The 20,208-nt window shown below is 39.5% G+C and overlaps 2 protein-coding genes across 4 annotated transcripts in view; both read right to left on the bottom strand.

Annotated features, from left to right (window-relative positions):
• Positions 1-2,669, bottom strand: part of trim54 (tripartite motif containing 54) — a 278,550-nt gene extending 275,881 nt beyond the window's left edge. For all 3 annotated transcript variants that reach the window (XR_014598478.1, XR_014598479.1, XM_084029963.1), the window contains exons 1-2: positions 2,075-2,669; positions 1,006-1,184 (exon numbers count right to left, since the gene is read on the bottom strand). Coding sequence is in view for 1 of the 3 variants with exons in the window: in XM_084029963.1 (XP_083886089.1) it covers positions 1,006-1,184; positions 2,075-2,260 (365 nt within the window). In the remaining 2 variants the exon portion in view is untranslated. The remainder of the gene's footprint in view (positions 1-1,005; positions 1,185-2,074) is intronic.
• A 5,734-nt stretch (positions 2,670-8,403) lies between these two features.
• On the bottom strand, positions 8,404-20,095 carry dnajc5ga (DnaJ (Hsp40) homolog, subfamily C, member 5 gamma a). Its single transcript, XM_084030908.1, has 7 exons — positions 19,906-20,095; positions 13,997-14,124; positions 12,757-12,970; positions 11,631-11,787; positions 10,598-10,776; positions 9,797-9,836; positions 8,404-9,641 (listed from the first exon to the last, which is right to left on the bottom strand). Exons 2-5 carry the CDS (start codon positions 14,113-14,115, stop codon positions 10,601-10,603), a joined length of 666 nt encoding a protein of 221 aa, XP_083887034.1. The 5' UTR covers positions 14,116-14,124; positions 19,906-20,095; the 3' UTR covers positions 8,404-9,641; positions 9,797-9,836; positions 10,598-10,600.
• Positions 20,096-20,208: the final 113 nt, after the last annotated feature.

The following is a 20,208-nucleotide window of genomic DNA, read 5'->3' as shown; positions in this document are numbered from 1 at the left end:
GCCTGAACAACATAATTATTATGATGGAGAACTCTTTGAAAATATATTTTTGAAATATCATTGGCTTCTTGAAAAGGATATAAATAGTAAACCAGAACATTCAATGCACATGTGGGCAGCGATGGAGAAACCTGGAGGAGGGTGATTGGGAGGAACGAGCTGCCTGATCAGAATCTGAGTGGCCCTTAGGGCGGTTCATAAGTAGGCTATACATACATAAGTACACATACATACTGTAAGTACACATACATTATATAGTAGCATAAGTATACACCCTAGGCCAAAGATCCATGATGGACTTTGTGGTTGGGTGAAGAAAGGAGCAGAGCTTTGAATTGATTACAACCTGGAGGTGAGTTGGATCAGACACTTTGTACGTGTGTATTATTATTATTATTATTATTATTATTATTATTATGATGATTATGATTATGTGTATTATTATTACTATCATCATAGTGACTAAAACATGAGGGAAAACAGAGAAGAAAATAACCTCCCAGTGTTATTATTATTGCCTTATTATCTAAAAGCAAACAAAGTCATTTATACATTTTCACACACAAATAACTTTATAAATAATTTAAGAAACTGCTTTAAACTTATGAAAACAGCAAATCTCCATCATCACATATGGCTCAAAAGTGCATTACTGTACAGAGACTGTCAGAAACCTGAAAACTGGCAGTAATAAGTACGATGCTGCCGTCTGTTGGTAGTCACTCATGATTACAACAACATGCAATCTTACCTCATATTCTATATAAAGACCTTTTGTTGCTAAACCTGTTTGGAAGATGTGACTTTAATACCAAAAGAAGGAAAGAAGTTAAATGATGATGGTTGTAAATAATGTTAAAATTACATTATTTAGTGATCAATACAATAAAAAATGCCTGTACATCTGCTTAAAATGACATTATTATGTGTTATAAACTTTATTTTAGTCATTAAATGTCTGTATAGTGCTTTAACGGGGATGGGTTTAAGTAAACACACACTCACCTGGAGGACTCCTGCTGTCTGTAAATGTCGATGATGTTCTCCACCAGCAGGTTCCTCTGCAGACCGTAGACCCCGTGGCGGTCCAGCAGGACCTCTTGTCGGCACGATGGACAGCGAAAGCGAGCGCCGCTGGAAGCCATGGTGGACGAGCCACGGGACTGCCACAAAGGGTTGGCTGACTGGATGAAGAGAAGAAAAACATTTTCAAATCATTTTCTAACAATGAAACACCAAAACAGGATTTATGGTTCTTCAGTCATTCAATCTATGTCTGACCCTCCCGTTTATTTTGCAAATCAAACACTACCGTCTCCCATTCCGGGCCCTTACTACAAAAGGACACCACTGAGAGATACAGAGATGATTAGATCCATGGCAACCTTCACTCTTCACATGCACGAATAATCTGGTCATTCAATTCTACTTTTCCTCCTCCAACACTTACTGCTCTACTTCCAAGCCACAAAGGGTCAGGAGTGCACCACTAGTTATTCTATCTATATTAATATTAGTTTCAAACATGTGACACATTTGAGCATAGTGACATTTTAATCCTTTGATTTGCAGTGAAACAAGCTTGCATGTGTGCCGTCCACATGCAATAAGGCTAGCCACCATATTTTGAGGGGGTTATTGCAGTGCTGGAAAGTAGCTGATTACATTTACGCATGTACAATTTGAAGGTATCTGTACTTTATACTTCTATTACACTTTTTATTACTTTCCAGATTAAGATTTTATAGTTTTGGAATATGAAGTCCTTTATTATTAAATGAACCAGCAGTGTATAAATTACCTCAAATATGCACACACATTGATAAATTACAACGTTTAGTAATAATATCCAATAACACAATGTGTCATTGGCATTTTGAATGTAGAATTTGGAGTAGGTTAAGACTGGTATTTTCTACTTTTGCCGAGTAAAGGGTAGAAATACTTTTTCTACCGCTGGGTGACACTGGTTTGACGCTCAAAAGATAGTTTGGTGTTCTATTCTATTAATCTAAAATGTGAAATGTGTTGGGATGAATATGGAGAAACGTATGAGCCTTTAAGACGGCCTCACCTGGAAGATGTCGTTGGCACACTTGCGGCAGAGGTTGTGCTGGCAGGGCAGGATGACCACGGGTTTGGAGAACATCTCCAGGCAGACGGGGCAGATGAGCTGCTTCTCCAGGTTCTCCATGGTGGCTCCTCCGCCGGCACCGGGCCCAGATCTGCCTGCGGATGAAGGCCTGAGAGCAAAGTTCATCACCTCCAGGGAGCGGCGAGTAAAAACAAGTAAAACGTCCAAAAAGAGAGAAGATGGGGACAAGAGGAGGAGCAGAGAAACACAAGCTGGGGGGGATTCTAGATGTTGGGTTTGGTGGCGTCGTTTGATGTATTTCCCCTTCGTCTTCTGCTCTAGCTCTTTTGACTTCTCTCTCCCCAGCTGTCTCCCACTCTATCTCCCTTTCCCCCCCTGCCAGCCTGTTTAACCCCCCACGTAAAGACCCTCCCATGCCCCTTGTCTCAGGCCCACAGCAGCCGGACTGTTGACTGTTGGTATTTTTAGATCGTCCATTTTTTCTGGCTTGGGTTACTGTCTAAACTGTGTTCCCCAGGCAGACCGCTGGACATTTTCGGGCGTGGCAGAGGATCAGGAAAAGAGGTCGGTACCACCAGGGTTCAAACGATAATGTGCATGAAGTCTGATACTAAAGACGGGGATCCTGGACATGATGCAACCTCTGACCGCCACGTTTGAGGTCATTAACACTTCGGCATAAACAGCTTGCGCCATTTCTCAACATTGACTTCTGTTTGTCACAACAGTATTCGGTACGCAGAGTTTTTTGGAGGGGGAGAGCGCATCCGAGAACTGGTGACCCAGTGGTTTAAGTTCTCATGTGTTTCTCTGGGTCAAATGTTGAACCCACCCAGCTCACTACAGCTAATAGCCGACGGATGTTATACCCCTTGAAACCTAATCTCAGGGACACTGTCAACATGGGACAGTGGGGACATTAAGATGACCCCAAAAACCATATTGGTTGTGCTTTGTTTAGCTAGCTAGAGCCTAGCTATCTTGGCATCTTTAGAGTCAGAGTCCAAACTAAATAGCTGCTCATATTTGCATATTATCTATTAATATAAGTTGAATTGCTAAAAAAATAAAATAATTGTTTGCTTGTTTCCAAGAGCTAACAATGTCAAATATTGCCTTTTTTGTTTTGGAAAACTGAGTTCAAGCGTTTTAGCATTGAGCTAGCATAACGTTCTCATAGACGGATTATCAAAAATAACCAATAGTTACGATGTTGCAGGAATGAGTCCTAAAACTGGGAAATTAAACATTGGCGTTGTTGCACTCCGGGCTCCCTCGTGGTTAAGACCTATTAAGACTTTTAACTGTTTAACTGTCAGTAAGTATCCCTCCCTTGAATTTGGACGTTTTTACATGTATCTTAAAAAAAAAAGACGGTTGCTAACAAGTGGTGATCGTCACGCCGACTAGTCCTCGTGAAGATAATGTGTCGTGTGCACTCATGGAAAGTTCAGTGGTAAATTACATGTGTTGAATTGTTTAGTTTAAATAATTTCATCAGCGACAGTAATCTGAAACTTTTTTTTTACTTACTACACAATTTAATCATTCTAATGTCACGTTGATCCCTAAACTACTAGTGATGAAACGCAACAACAACAAAAAAAGAAAGAAAGAAAGAAAAATGTATAGATTCTGGCTTGATTCATGACATCTATACATTTAGCACAGACTGGGACTGGCTATATTTAAAACATGACATGCTTCTGATTGAGTCATCAAGCCAGAAGAGGCAGTATAAAAATACAATGGAGCCTGTTGGTGTCTAGATCCTAATATAAAGCTGAATGGACGTCTCAAAACAAACAATAAACTACAATTGAACAGAGTGAACGTTTAGATGACTCAAGCACGCCATCTACCATCTTACTCAGGCATTTTATGTAAATTTGACCAAGGCTGCACAGTCCTCTAAATGGGGATTTTTTGTTTATTTTTTTACATAATTGAAAAATAACAGAAAAGGTGTCAATCTGAACCTGGATTGTTATCAAAATATGCACAGAGAAGGCAACTGGATACATTCCATTATCATTTTTTCATTTGTGTCAGTGTAGAAGTCCATGAGAGAATAGTGAAAAATAGAAAAAAAAACTTTCCACCAAGTCTGTTCTTGCAAAAAAACAAACAAACAAATGAGTCGAGATAAACTCAATGACTAATGAATGGCTTAATGCTGAAACAGAGTTAGATCCGTCTTATCTGATCTCTGCTATACGATCCAAAGACACTTTCACCTGCAGTCTCTGCCCTCTGACCTTTGTTCGCTTCCTGAGAAGCTAGAAGAGAGCAGCCAGGTCACTTCCTAGCGGCCAAACCCACAAGGAATTTTCTAATCCACAGAATGGAGTCGGCTAAGTAGACTAAACTATTAATGGGATTACGAGACTATTTATAGGCTCTGGAGTGGAGAAACATACAAACACAAAGCTATTCACTCTGCTAGCATCCCAGGACGAGACAAAAACCCTCCATGAATGTAGTATTGTGTGTGTGTGTGTGTGTGTGTGTGTGTGTGTGTGTGTGTCAAAGCCTGATCTTCTTCCTCCGTGCCATTGATCTCCATTGTTGTCCAAAAGCACATGAATGAGCCACACTGTTGCACTGGAGACTGTTCCTTCATTAGCATGAACACGCCCACACTGTACTTTACTTACACTCAATCCCACATACAACGTCCTGGTGACCCAAATACTCACTTGAGCATCAATTCATTCGCCGCTGAAAATAATCCCCAACAAATGCACCATTTCTTTCTGTTACGTTTAGCTTAAAAACTACAGTGACAAACTGTTTTAAGAAATTACCTTTTCAATAAATAAATTGAAGTATATATTTGTGACCCGTTTTGAAAGATTTGCAACTTCAGTGTGAGCAAATGGGCTCGGAGGTGAGCGCCACTTGTTCCAATAAATAAATAAATAAATAAATAAATGCAGGCAGGCAAATAAAAAGGAAAAACTTAGAGACAGGAAGTTATCAAATCCCCCTTTTTTATTTGGTTGAATTCCGTATTGACTCATTTACAGATCGTCCACAGGGAACCACAACAAACAAACAAACAAACAAAAAAAACACCATCATTGATCAAATGTCTACATCACGTTGCTCTACTCAATTTAATATCTTCTCGTCCCCCTAAAGAGAAATACAGCAATTTTGGTCGATTGTCCCACTTCCCGGTCAGAGGAATGAGAACAGAGGTCCAAAATGTATATAAACGTTCGCTCCATGCTGTTTGCAGCATATGCTAGCATGGCGTTTGTACCACTAAACACAGTGTATGCTTCCAGGTTAGCACAATGCATTCAACCCCGTATTTATGTCGACATACACGTGACCCAGAGTCCGCGCTCCTCATTTAACACCCCAAACACCTCCCTCTTGAGTAATATTACATTTAAATGATGGCATTTCTATGCGACAAATAAAAAAAAATGTATGTACACAGTTAAAACAGACAGTCATTCATTAAACATCTCCATTAACAATTACGAATTTTGTCAGTCATTTTTGCTATTTTAGGAGTTATTTACAACAATTACAAAAACAATAAATAATGTCTTTCAGTGCTCCATGGCCTCATTGTGGTTACACGTTTGATTTGAAAAGATCTGAGGAAAGGAAAGAAAAGATTTTCTTGGAAATGGTTCAGATGAAAGGATGAGAAGGAAGTGATACAAACTGAAACGCTATCCATCAATGATGGAGCCAAAATAAAGCGATGGAGCAGTCTGAGCTGGTTTATCAACAGTTTGTAATTCAAAGTGAAAACATGGGCTCGGTTGCTGGTCCTACGTGGAGATCTGCACGTTTTAGCAGCTGAGAGATGAGTTTAACTTCTTTGATACACAGACACACAATCTATTTGTTGTGGGAGAAAAAACGGGGAGCGTTTAAGAAGCACTAGAAAAAAGTTTTTATCAATTTGAGTCTATTCAAGTTAAACATTTTGGGAAATGCGCTTCAGCTTTCTTGCCGAGTTAGATGAGAAGATCGAAGCCACTGATGTCCGTGCAGGAAACACAAAGCTGCAGCTGTATTAGCCTAGCTTAGCACAAAGACTGGAAATGTAGGAAAACAGCTAGCATGTATTTCACCATCACAAATGAACATATTATATCTTGTTTGTTTAATCTGTACAACCCCCGAACACAGTGTACTGAAAACAAGCTGTGGTTTAACTTGGAGTTATTAACTGGAACATTTCTTAGCAGGAGTAACTCTCTTAGAGTTTAATACTAAACTATTCCTTTAAAAATACAATTGATAGGAAGCTATGTTTTACTGTAGATACGTAGACATGAGGATGTTGCAGTGATTGCAGCTGACTTGACGAGAAATCAACAAAACACTCCCCAAAATGATGTTACATGGTTAATAACTCTCAGGTTCCACAAGTAAAGTGCATTGAATCGAAGTTAATCAAAGTTGCACTTACAACTAGAGTAAATATGATTCATTGGTGAACAGTATCGAGGTTGACTTCTATACTATACATGATGAATGAGGCCAACTGCTGCAACAGCTTCACTCTTGATAACAGCCATCATAAATTGTGGCTAACTCAACAAGGGAGCACAAATGACTGGAGCTGAAACCATTTGTCATTTAAATAGAGAATTTGCTGATTTATCAACTGAGTGAGTTGTGAAGCAAAACACTCTCCGACCAATATGGTGCTTTCCTCGATCTCATGACAGTTAACTAAATCATTTTTACTGTTTGTTGGACATGAACAGACACCTGAATACGTCTGGCTCTGCAAAGCTGTGATGGTGATTTTTCACAGTTTTCACGTTACAAAGTAAAAAATCAAGAACAATGATCGTTAGCTGCAGCTAGGCATAGGGTTATGGGATTTTATCACAGGTCCCAATAAAATAAATACACTCTCAATACGTTTGTGGGGAATTTTCTTTATCGGGACAATCGTTAGATATCCTCACGTCCTCACGACTTCTAGCCTATTACCATGGTAGAGAAGTGAAAAATTGAGCCTTAATGAAAAAGATATAGGAATTATCAAACAGTATAAAGGTAGAACAGACACAATGTTGCTGTTAGTTATCCTTTATTCATGCAATAGGACCTTGTGATTTATGATCACCTCATTTAAGATTAGTTTTCCACAAAAAAATGTAAATCAACAAAAGTGAAATGTAAAGAGATTCTAGTACGTTTTCGTGCCATTTTTAAGCACATTTTGGTCAAAATCATTTTCATATGATATCATCCCATGCCAAGCTGCAGCACTATCATGACTATGCAGACGACACTGACTTGAAATTTACAGCGATTGATGGGTGAATGCTTTTGTGTGTGTCAAATATCAAATAAAAGTAATCGGAAATATTGAGGAAACGTGCCAACGTAAGATATAAAAGACCAAAAATATGTGTGTATAAAACTCTTTGCTGAAGTCAGGATCATCTCAAAAACATGGTGGCTGTTACCATATGCAGCTGAAACAACAACACTGATCCAGATTCACTGATTCATTCAAGGTTTGCACAGGGAGGAGCAATAAATAATCAAATGAGAGAGCCGTGCCGATCACTAAAGAGTGTGTAATGAGGAGCTTCAGAGTAGAAATAACGATTAGAGCCTCTTTACATGGTCATGTACCTGTATGTAGATCAGATTTTTTTTTCACTCTATATTTAGGCAATTTCATGCTAAACAAGACACCAACAGCTACAGAACACTCACTGAAATGTTGCATCAACAGTTGTCCATTTAGTCACTGCTGCAATTATTGTTCAAGGCACAACACTGTCACCGTCGCGTCAGGAAGCAGAGGCTTTTCTACGGGACAAAGACGCAGAACTTCGTAGATTAGTCCTCCAACTAAAATATGGGTGCCTGAACTTTGCAGTAAAGAAGGTTAGTTGTTTACTGCAATCAATTTATAAACCGTTACGTGAAGTAGCCGAGGTGCGATGTAACCAGATGATTGCCCTTACAATGCAGTCTCAGTGAATCTAGACCTGAGGTTATAGTTTATCAAGTCACTTAAGAGTTGATGGTTTTTGTGGTTCTGGAAGTAAGAGGTAAAAATAAAACCCTGAACTGAGGTTAAAAACCTTTTTTTTTTTTTAAATGGCAATGGACCCGCTTCACAAGGTGCATAGACCCAAATTACATTACATATTATACAAACAACTTTGACAAACTGAACTGTGGCTTACAGAGCAAATGGCGTGTCGACCGGAGTTAACATGGGAGGCTACATGGAGCTCTTAGCTGTGGTCTACCAAATACTCTGACTGCAACACGAGAAGGAGCGCAAAGATCTGACAAAACAATTAAACAAAAATGGGTTTATTTTCCCCACGGTATCACGTCCGTCATTGTCCATTTCAGTCCACAGGTTACACTGGGGGGTGTATTTTTTTTAGCTGAGGATAGCACACGATGACATACGGGCTGGTACATGTGTATAGTGAGTGTGGCCAGAGTCAGCATGTCTGTAAGGTTAGACGAGGCAGTTCTTTCACGTTGTGGTTTGGGGTAGGGGGTGTGTTCCAGTGCTGTACAGGGGGGAGGGGCATGCATCCAAAAAAATAAAATAAAAATGCATGCACGTTGGTGAGGAAAGCGTCGACTCTGCTCCTGATCCATGCTCTAAGTTTTCAGCTTGGGATTTTGGCTCAGACATTTTAAAATCAAAGACATCATGGGTCAGTCACTTCTGCCGCGTTGCGTTGTGCGTTCATGTGAAATGCAGTACCATCTTGACTTGAAAACTTTGCTCCGTTAGTCCTTGCCTCGAAAGGAAAACTATTTAAACCACCACACTTGGCATCAAGAGCTCGTTTGGAAGGATGAACGTTAGGGGTGTCAATGCAACATTTAACGGCATTGCTCATTTAAACGAGACTGAGGGAAGAGGAAGCAACAAAAAGGTCCTCCACGTCACTGTGCAGCAGTCTTCTGATGATGTGTACACATCACAAGTGGCTTCGAAAAACCATTCTTTTTCAATTTGGAGGGCAACTCCAAAACAAGTTAGAGGGAAGAAATGTAAAAAAAGAGCTCCTGGTGGTCACAAGTCCAAAAAGGAGAGAGATGCAGGGGAGGATAAATAATGAGGATCACCTTTCCATGATGTTGATTGCCCTCGTGTCTCCCTGTTTTTGCTATCTTCCAGCCTAGTCCTCACTGGTTGTGATAGGGTGACAAGAACTGATTAGCGGGGAGTCCAGGCATGTTGTGGCAAACCTAGTCCTGGATGACAGAAACTGTAAGATCACGTCTGGCACAGGCCAGGCTAAAGGTATGTGGCAAGCTGGAAGCGGAAAGGGGACTAAAATGTTCAGTGAGAGCCCAGCTAGTAGTTTAATTTGCATGAATTCTCCTTCATTACTTTAGTTCCACGGAGGGGGGCCAAGAGCCTTTTAAGTGCCCACCTTACAGGTGTTGTCCTGCAGGTAGATCAAGCGGGTGGAGGGGTCAGGATGGGCCTGGGCTGGCTGGTGGCTTTGGGCTGGTTGAACTCTGGCAGCAGTCGAATGTGGCTGGATCGTAGTAGGGGCTCGGAAAGCTAAAGAGGGAGAGAGGTGGGGAGTCAAACTGAGATTCAACAGCAACTGTATTCAGACAGATTTGTAGAACGAGAGCTGTTCTTTATAGAGCTCCTACTACCTGTATGATGCTTTACTCTGCATGTGGACAAAATAATGAATGAATCTAACCTACCTGCTTCTGCTGGTTGAGGCCCATCAGCACTATCGCTTTCCTGTGAGAGCACAGGAAGGGACCAGTGTTACCAGTGGTATCTTATACACTCCATAACAGCAGGTTTAAATTACATTTCTCCTTTCAATATCTATAAACCGAGTTGAACAAAATTCACTATAAATCATACATACATAATCTGTGGGGTTCAGAAAGACAATTTACTTTTATTTATTTTTATTATGTTAACAAACCAAATAAAAAGCACAGCTAAGGTTTTAAAAAGAAATACTGTTGTGTTATGTGGTTATGCAGACATATGCATGTTAGACAAAACACTCACAAAAGTAAGCATGCAGTGCACAGAAACTTCATTTTTGCATCTGACGAATATAACAGTAATATAACAACTGACGTAACGGGCGTCTTCAGGTTCTACAGAATGTAAGCTAAAGATTTCCTGTCTATCACATCATCTAAGTATCAAGCACAAGTGAGTACAAGAGGATGTATAAATATACATAATGGTAAAGTAAAAAAACGGAAGTTAAAATCAAAGTGATTCATTAATTAATCGGTGCTCATCGGGCAGAAATTCCAGCAAGCAGTGCAGTGATTAAACGCCACACTGATGCACGCACATGGAAACAACATGCAGGTACAAGACGGCGTGAGTGACATGACGGCTGTACAGTGGTAATCCAACAGCACTGGCGGTTTTGTTATGGACGACAGCAGCGATGAGTCACGTACAGCCAGACGGCTAACAAGCAACACCAAGGATGACGATGCGACACACAAACGAGACGAGGCGGCTCTTACGAGTCATTTCGACTCTGGTAGGGTCTCTCCGGGGTTTTCTTCCCCTGCTGGACTGGCTGAGGTCGGCGACTGGGGCTCAGGTGGAGGCATGGGCATTGGCAGGGGGATGGGCTGACTCTGGCCTTCTGGGCTTTCTGGACCCAGATTAGACTTGGGCTGGCCTATGATTACTGTGTAACCTGTTGGATGGGAGCATGAAAACACGAATCCTGGAGCGTGAGAACGTAATAAATTGATTGGTGAAGTTACAGAGAGCCTTGAGGGTTAGTGATTTCCCTACAGATGTAGCATTATTCAAGATACTTCGGCATTACTTGATTTAAAGCAAGTGAGCATGAGTTTTGAAATAACCTTCCTACAAATGAAAAGATGAATTCATAATAAAATGACGCCTCACTCAATGGACTGTCCGATTGTTACAATATCTAAGAACTCTCACTTTTGACGGCAAAACTATCCCTCATCCTCATGCTGCTTGTTCCACCTTAAAACAACGTGATGCACTTTGTCATTGTGCTTTGCGTTTCATTACAGAAGACAAGGAGTGTCACGATTTCAATTCTAAATGGGAAATCCATTGAAATGAGCAGAATCAGCAACTCTCTCTGTATTATTTCCCCCCTCCACCCTCTGGCCTACTTGCCACATAGTTTAGGTAGCCTGCAGCAACCATGTGTTCAGGAAGTATTGATCATCTGACTGGATAAATGAGACTTGGATTACACTGCATGAGTTGTGTGAGAGTGTGTTTACTCCCATTTACTTCAATTCAATGAGACTTTTCTCCATTTGCTGTGGAGGCAAGCGAGTGAAAAAGTTCTTCAGTAATGCGAGGTGACATGGGGTGAGGGGTGACGTATCCCCTTAATGGATCAAGTATTAGGTGCATTAAATTGACTACAGTTAGAGGACCTCAGATCCTGCTTGGATCAATCTATGAATCTAGGTTAATCCAATGTAAAAATAATTGCGTTGACTTGTGAGAGTGTGTACCTTAGAGCCTTAACCATAACCATGTGAAACGCCCTCTCACCTCCGTCCTGCTCAGCTTTGATTTGGGCCTCCAGGTCTTCAGGGTTGACGTACTGGTAGCTTTCATCATCGTTGGGTGGTTTACACTTCCCACAGCAGAAACAGCAGCAGCAGCAACAGCAGCAGCAGGTGAACATAGTGCAGCACAGTACCAGACCCTGAAAGAATCAGAAAAAGTGTGAGAGCCAAGTGGGAAAAAAGGAGAAGGTACTCTATAATCCCGATTTCTAACTGTAATAAAAGTAAGAGAGAAGATGAACCTCTGAGTCCTTTTTTCTAATTTACTTATCAGATACTGACAGAAGACTTCTTTTATTTCATAATTTAGCATAACAAATTTAAGAGGAAATAAACAAAACTACCCCACAATTAAATACGTAACACTATGAACTCTGGATGAACAAAGGTTTCTGGCACACTATAAGATTCATAAAAAGGTCATATTTATTGGCGGCCTATAGTATTGAATTTTACAGGTGTTGCCGTTATTGCATTTTTTTTCTCCACTTCCCAAACAAATCAAATCAATCAAAATAAACGCTCTTTGTAAGAAGGACTTTATATAACTTGAAAGCATGAAAGACCATTCGGAAGTAGAGAGAAAGAAGCTCTCTATCTGACTGCAAATCAAGCGCTTCCAGGACTAATTGAGATGTTTTGGCTTCACTTTTTGTGGAGCTTTCATGCCACTCCACCATACAGCAGCAGCCTCAATGATGCAGCTGCAGGCCAGAGTAGAGCAACATACTGTATATTACTATAATGCACTGGATTTAGGAATCTTATTTTGAGTCTTATTATGATGCAAAAATGTGTTAATTAGCAAGAATTTAACACAACATCAAAGTGAAAAGTGTTGATCTCATTTTTGGTACGATTTTACTTTGCTTCTAGCTGTATGGTGAATAAGGACCAGTCTCATTTTGATGGAAGGATTTGAATAGTAACAGCTGGGATCGGCTCCAGCCCCCCCGTGACCCTAAATACAGGATAAGCGGTAGAAAATGGATGGATGGATGGATTTGAATAGTAGCAGGAATGTAGCAGGATCAGTGAATAAAATAAACAAATACACTAAATTAATCATCTTAATAAACAGATACAAAATTGCAAACCAAAGCACAAACCTTAAACCACCATTTGGACATGAGGAAGTAATATTTGACGCTTTCCTCCCCGAACTGTTCGGACACGTAAAGCCCCATCGAGCCATACTCATCATAGATCTTCCTCTTGGTCTCGTCATTTAAAATAGAGTTGGCGTTGTTGATCTCCTTGAACTTCTCCGCTGCCTCCGGGTTGTCGGGGTTCTTATCCGGGTGGAACTTTAATGCTAGTTTCCTGACAGGAGAGAAAAAGAGCATGCAGGAAATCAGAGTGAGGACGGGGGAAATGCAGAAATGTGTTTATTTTTTTTCATGAATTTATTTAGTGTATAAAGGAGGGATCTGGTTGAGATTTTAAGATATTTTCCTCTTCTGTTCGTGAGATGGATAACAAATAATTAACTGTTTACCAAAGATATTTTAATGGAAAGGAATGTATGAGTATAAAAACAAATAAACAAACTATGCGATACAGCTAATGGTCCTCCAGATTAAAACATGGGACTTGGACTACTTAGAAATAAGTACAGCTAAATAGAGGAAGTAAAATAATAATAATAAGACAAACATGCATAATATAACTTAACATTGAATCAGAAATAATGTTTTGATTAAATGGGCTTGAGGGGATTTGCATTGTATTTTTACACTTCCCTGACATTTATAGACCAAAACTCCATTTAGTACTATTGCTATTTAATTACATTACTGTTAATCATTTTGCATTTACCTCCATTGGCACATATTCTATTACAATGAAAGCTCTCTGTAGTAATTCTAGTGTTTTTATTTTATTCTTTATTCTGGTATTTATGCAACACTTGATTCATTTAGGAAATCATCTCCAGATGAATTGATACTTGTGGCCCAAATTACAATTTTGAAACGTGATGAATGACTTAATAACTTCAATCCTGGTAGTCATAATTTACTGGTTCCAGCTTGTCAAATATAACAGTTTGATGCTTTTTTAATTAATTAATTCTAAGGGAAAGAAAATAAACTTTGATAAGATTATTTGTAAAGTATAATAAATAATAAAAAGTCAGCTTGTTTCTACTCACACAGGCAGAGACATGCTCTTTAGCTGGTGAAGGAATGTCTCCGAGTAATCTCACAAACATGATTACGCTAATTTGAGCAAAGGATTTAGGAAATGCCTAAAATAATAATAACAATGTGTTCAGCCTGCCTTTAAGCCTTTAAGGAGACACCTTCATTGGAGTAATAATTCAGATCACTGCATGTTCAGACTGCTTACCTGTATGCTTTCTTGATATCCTCAGCTGTCGCTCCTTTCTCCAGCCCTAGCACCTTATAGACACTCTCCCCAGCAGTGGACATCTTCCTTTGGGGGCGGGGGGGGTTCGGTTCAGCCATGGCTCACCTCTGTTATAAGGAAAAAAAAAAAAACATATATACATAGTCAAAATCATTTAAAGCTGATTGGTTTCTAAATGTTGCAGAGGGATATAAGATGTAATATTCACCACAATCAAAGTTTAACAGTCAACACAAAACCCAAACGTTTTAACTTCCCATCGCCACTTTGATTAAAAAGGAGCAGGCTAGCTTGTGTATAATTGTACAACACATTAAGTCAGTAGAGAGGCTAGGGTTTTTGAAATGCACACAGCGCTGGAGGGACAAGTTATGGATACAAACTCAATGTATCCCGAAAAGAAAGCATCAATCAACATTTGGTGAAAATTAATGCATCTGGTGTTTCGGCAGCTGCAAACACATAACAGGACCGAGAGGAGAAATGAGATAAAACACTGGAGCAGAACAAATCTGTAAATACATCACAACAAACTATTAATCGGAAGCTGGAGTTCATTTATTTTGATCAGACAGCAAAATAATCAGAAGGAATGAGCAGAAGAGACATCTCTTCAAGATTTGAGGTGAACTTCCTCCTATTCTTCCTGCTGTTAATCAACCAGGATTACAAATGGTAATTCCCATATAAGCCAATTGCACTGGTTGTAGAGGGGGTCGTCTAATGAGCCTACAGTATTGATGAGTGATCAGCATCGGGAACACAGGATTTCTTCTCCATGGTGTTGTTAAGTGCAACCAATCCTGGCAGGAGCTACATGCTTACAGACACATTTCTGAGTAGCCCAGGAGGTTATTTATTTATTTTAAATTATTATACTTCCATATTCTTTAATATTATATACAAAATCATGATCGTTTCACAACTGGAGCAAAAATAATTACAGTAACGTCAATAGCTTGGAATTAGTGCTTCACAATTACAATATAAAAAGGGGATTTCTACTAAACTATGGCTACTGTACAAACACACCCACTCTTACTCAACCGCACAAATAATGCTGTCCGGGTCGCTGACTAAAGAAGATTACATTTTGCTGATCTAACAGATTACCTGTCTGTGTCCATGTCAGAGAGGGCCAATGTCCTAATCAGGCTGTGGCTACTAGATAGCACACATGCAACTTATGACTACTAGGATGTATATTCAGGCTGGAATGGTATTACCACACATAATTTCTCACATATGGTAGATGGATTTTGTTTTACTTGAACTATTACTAAGTGGGCAGATTTGCAGCGGATTAAAAAATCAGATGACCTTTGCGGTTATTACAAATCCTCAGCTAATGCTAGAGCTGTGTGAACTGTGGGTTTTTGTTATTTCAGCTGACTATTATGAAGTCAGTTCATGCTATGAAAAGGAATACTTCACAATCCAAAATTATCATCTACCCACCAAACAATAAATTGATCAAGTAATTTTTCCGGCAATGCATGAGTTACACTTATTAATAGAGCTGCAACATTTGATTGACCAATCGATCAGTCAGAAGTAAAAAAAAAAATGGTGCAATGCCAACGCTATTTTCCGCCTCTCAAATTCACAAATCACATTAAACTGAATTTGGGGTTTGGGCCAGCAGAACAAGGCATTTAAAGTCATCAACTTGGACTTTAAGAAACTGGGATGAACATATTTCCCTGTTTTTTTGTCATTTTATAGACCAAACAGTGGCTTCTAGAGGTGTAACGATTCATTCGATTAATCGATGAATCGATGGTCCGTCCTATAGATTCTACTAAATCGATCTGCTAAAATAAATAAATAGAATGAATCGTTTTGGCTTCACCAATAATCGATATAAATGCATTTAATCGGATTAATCGTGATTCTTACTTATGATTAATGTTTTAATAACACTCTCTCCCCTGCCAGCATGTAGTCTATTGAATAATGTTCAAAATAACTGAGCAATGTTTAATTACATTTTTGTATTCAGCATAAAATATTATGCAGGTTTACTTTTTTATAGAATACATATGTTATTTTTTCACCTTTCAGAAGAATACAAATAGTCTCACTCGCATTATTGCATGTTTATTTCATGGATATAGAATTTTGGTTACAAGTTACTGAATCGAATGGTGGTTTAAAGAATCGAATCGAATCGAATCATTACAACAACAAAAAATCGTCCTTGAATCAAGTCGCCAACTACTGTATCGTTAATCGAAGTGAAGCCAAAGATTCACACCCCTAGTGGCTTCATGTAACTGATTTTTTTTTTCTTGATTAACTAACATCAGTTATAAAAGGTGCGAGTCCTAGTAGTGATATCATTAACTTGAGGTATTATCTGGAGTCATAGCAACCACAGCATGGATATGTAACCATAAACACAATCAACATGCTGCCATGAGCGTAACTTTAAGCATATCCTAAAACTGAATATCAGTGAGCTACAGGTTGTTTTGTGACAGAAAAGTGTTTGCATGCGAGTGAAGTAACCACCAACATTTGCTGTGCTCTCAGCAATCACGCATAGACAGTACTTCACTTTGTTCACATCCACTATTTTTATCTGCCAAGATCCCCATCCTGAGGGCAACTTTTGGAACAAACTCTTCAAACATTCAATTCTGAGCTTTAAATAATTATAAAATAAAAAGGTACGTTTTGCTTTTGATGAGAAATATGTTGCTTGCATGCATTATTAATTTTAAAAAGATGGTACTGTAAATTAGCACTTTTTTATTATCTTGCCAAATAAAAGATTCAGGTAACCTTTTTTTTTTTCAGATAACTAGTTGCAAAAAGGCTGAATTTGAGACACGTCTGATAATCCGGTGGTCAAAACATTAACAAGCCTCCAAACACTACAGGTTTTCAGCATCTCAAATGTAAGGATTAGTAGGCTCTTGATAGGAATAAACCCTGCAAAGATGACATCAAATAGGCAAATATTTTTCACAACGTTGGACACGCTGCAGGACCAGATGGCATGCCTGCTGAAGCCAAGATAGCTGATGTAAATACTCAAAATTCTCCAAACATGCTGGACAAACTGTGGCCAATCTGTCAGGAGAAAGCAGTTCAATAGAAGAGGCCACAGAACCCTTCAAGACCACCAAGCAATAGACTTATGCACAGATCAATGTGCCACCCTGCAGCTCGGACTGGAGCGATCGATGGAGTGTCACTGAAGCACGTCTCTTAGGTTAATTAACTAACTGCAGTCGTTGCAGTGCACACTTTAAAATACATACGTATGTATGCAAATGAGGCTCATTTAGCATGCCAAAAATGCGATGGTATGAAAATTAAACATGAAATGGACTACATGCACGCACAGCTGGACCGGCTACGTAAACAAAGAAAGACCTCCATTAGCAATTGTATGACTTTAAGTGAAATTACAGGGTATTTACAAACCCATATCAACCTGCAGAAAAACAAATGTGTGGGTACAGACACGAAACAACTTATCCAGCTACTCAGTTCTATATTTAGGAGTACTTAAATAACCATTATTAAGGGCTATTATTAAAACAGAACATTAAAAGTCCCGTGGCGAGACAATTTTATTGCTCGTGACAAAGATGCGTGTCAAAATCCACAAATGAGGAAAATCATGTGAGGACTGAGGGCAACATTCAGAATATTCTCTCTCAGTGAAGATAGCAACTCTTAAGATAGACTGTAACACTGATACTCTTAAAATAGCCTGTCTCTTTATTGTTAAAAATAACAACAGCTTTCTAAGGTGCGTGACATGATAACTTTAATCACAACAGGCAAGGCACAGCACCCAAAAAATAAAGAGCATCTACGGAAGATAGCTCTAAATTATCTGCTGAAAACTTCAAACCAAGCTGCCCAATATCACAGCAAATAAAGTGCTGCACTTGCTAAAAAATATATTTAAAAAATATATATTTTTGACAAAGTCTGCACTGGATTTAGGGTGCTCGACAAATCAGTGGATTTCTTATTGTAAAAAATGAATGAGCAAAACTTTTGCACACCTAAAAAACATTTATTTACATGTAAGAATATGATAGTATAGTGGATTTGAGCCTCTCAGGGCAGACTTCACTCTCACTACTAGACTCTAACCTCAACAGGACTCCAACTATGCCGCATCTGTTTATGGTCAAACAGCCATTTGCAGTAAAGGCTTCGGGCTGATTAGGACTTCAGAAACCGGGGTTTTAATAAACTCAGGTCCGTGCATCAGCATGCCGATTACTTTTAAAACATGCCATGCTCGAAATAAATGTGCAACTGTTGTAAAAGACTCTCAATATGTACACTCATCGGGTCTGCCATGTTCGTATAGTGTGTCAGAAAACATCAAATCTCATACAAGGAAGGAAGTGTATTTACAGGGCCTTTTTTTTGTCATTTCTAAGGAGAAATAGGAAATCCCAACTACTGAGTTGTAGCAGGGTAACGATGCCATTTACAACCTAAATTATCTTATTGATAAAACCTGGGGCTGAGAGAAAGAGCACCATGAGAGAGTTAAATCAGGGCCAAAAAGTCATGATTTACACAATTAGGTCATACTAGGTACTCATTTTACAGAAAACCCTGATGGGTAGCTTATGAATTTGGCCCTAGGGATCAATACATTCTTATTCATACAATAATATATATATATATATATATATATATATATATATATATATATATATATATATATATATTTGTTGATTATATTTTGTATTATTAATCTGAATTTGAAAGTAGCATATTTCCTTCTGAATTGTAGTGGGGCAGATGTACAGCGTAGTGCAAAGTACCCCAAAATTAAACGTATGCAGAGTATTTGAGTTAATACCAGAGGTGGGAAGTACCAAAGTGCAAAGGCTGTGTTACTGTACTAAAGTATAATATCCATACTAAGGGCACACCTTAGCAGACAGGTGACTTGAAGTTATTGTGGTCTGGGAGGAGACAAACAATGGGGCTGGTGTTTTGGGATAACGTGTCCGGTATGACGGAAGAAAGAATGCCGCGTGATTATCGTCTGTTTGTCCTTGTGGAGCCCTAATCCTTTGCTAATCTCCCTGCACATGGATAACTACTTTCTATGTTACGCCCAGTTCATTCATGAATAAATGTTACAGGGAACATTTGTACTTCAATTAACGACACTTATACCTCCTTATTTCTCCCTGGCTTTCGTGTTAATCTTCCAAATAAACTGACATGCCCCCCACCCCCTCCCGTGCTGACAGGTAAGCTAGCTGTTAGCTAAACTAATGTTAACACTAAATGTTAGACGACTCATGAGACATCTCACTACCAAAAGTAGTTTATTCAAAGGCAAACCTTCGTGAATAAATGCGTACACATGTCAGATAGAACGGGGTCCGTTTAAATGGGGTGCTAGCTAGAAGTAGCCCCAACACCGCCGTGGCGTAAAGACAAAGATGCACCAAACAGCGTTTAAAATACTGGCAATTTAGTGATTCCTCTTATGCACGCGCAACATGGACATGGTACATTTGGGCTAGGGTTTTTTTTTTCTGCGCACACGCTACGATTCAGCGAACGCGGAACGCACGCATGGAGCATTGTTTAATCATACAAAGTCTCACTAGCAGTCGTGCACAAATGCTCGCTGCCACCGCCCTCCAATGTTGTAGATACAAACAACCCGACTAATAGGTTGTTATAAATGAAAGTACATCCGGTGGTTTTATAAGACGTTCAGAATGTCCCACAGTTTCACGGTGCTCGAATAGTGCTGCCCTTGTAGAGAAACCATCCTTAAAACGACAGATCTTTGAATGGAGTTCGGCGTACCATGACCATGTCAGCTATCCGCGTTTAGCTAACCTCATGCTAGCTGATGTAGGACTGCCGAAATGCCTTACCTTGTGCGAACTGAACACTGTATATCTCGCTGTACGGTTAGCTGGATCATAGAGGCATCCGGTTTAAAGCCTTAACCCCCAGTTAAAGGCTCATATTAGCTTGGTGGCAGAGAAGCGATAGCCTGCTGTAGCCGCCGGGTCGCCTCCTCCAGTACGGATTTCTCCACAAGCGGACATGCGCCGTGATTGGCTGATTCCTCCTTCCAGGGAAGAGGATGTTGCTTTCAAGGTTTGCTCCAAAATCGACCTTTCGCGCACACAAGGCTAATGATAAAATCAGATGTTTATGCATCTCAAATAAAG

The sequence above is a fragment of the Eutrigla gurnardus genome (genome assembly GCF_963514095.1).
Source record: "Eutrigla gurnardus genome assembly, chromosome: 16".
Taxonomy (NCBI): Eukaryota; Metazoa; Chordata; class Actinopteri; order Perciformes; family Triglidae; genus Eutrigla; species Eutrigla gurnardus.
The sequence above is the reverse complement of the archived record's forward strand: the minus strand, read 5'-3'. Positions and strand labels throughout refer to the sequence as shown.

Bases quoted from the DNA above. Each gene is read 5' to 3' on its own strand.
- dnajc5ga (XM_084030908.1), bottom strand. From the start codon at position 14,115: ATGGCTGAACCGAACCCCCCCCGCCCCCAAAGGAAGATGTCCACTGCT. The intron at 12,971-13,996 runs GTAAGCAGTCTG...CTCTCCTGTCAG, and splicing joins GATATCAAGAAAGCATACAG to GAAACTAGCATTAAAGTTCC. The intron at 11,788-12,756 runs GTTTGTGCTTTG...TGATTCTTTCAG, and splicing joins TGTCCAAATGGTGGTTTAAG to GGTCTGGTACTGTGCTGCAC.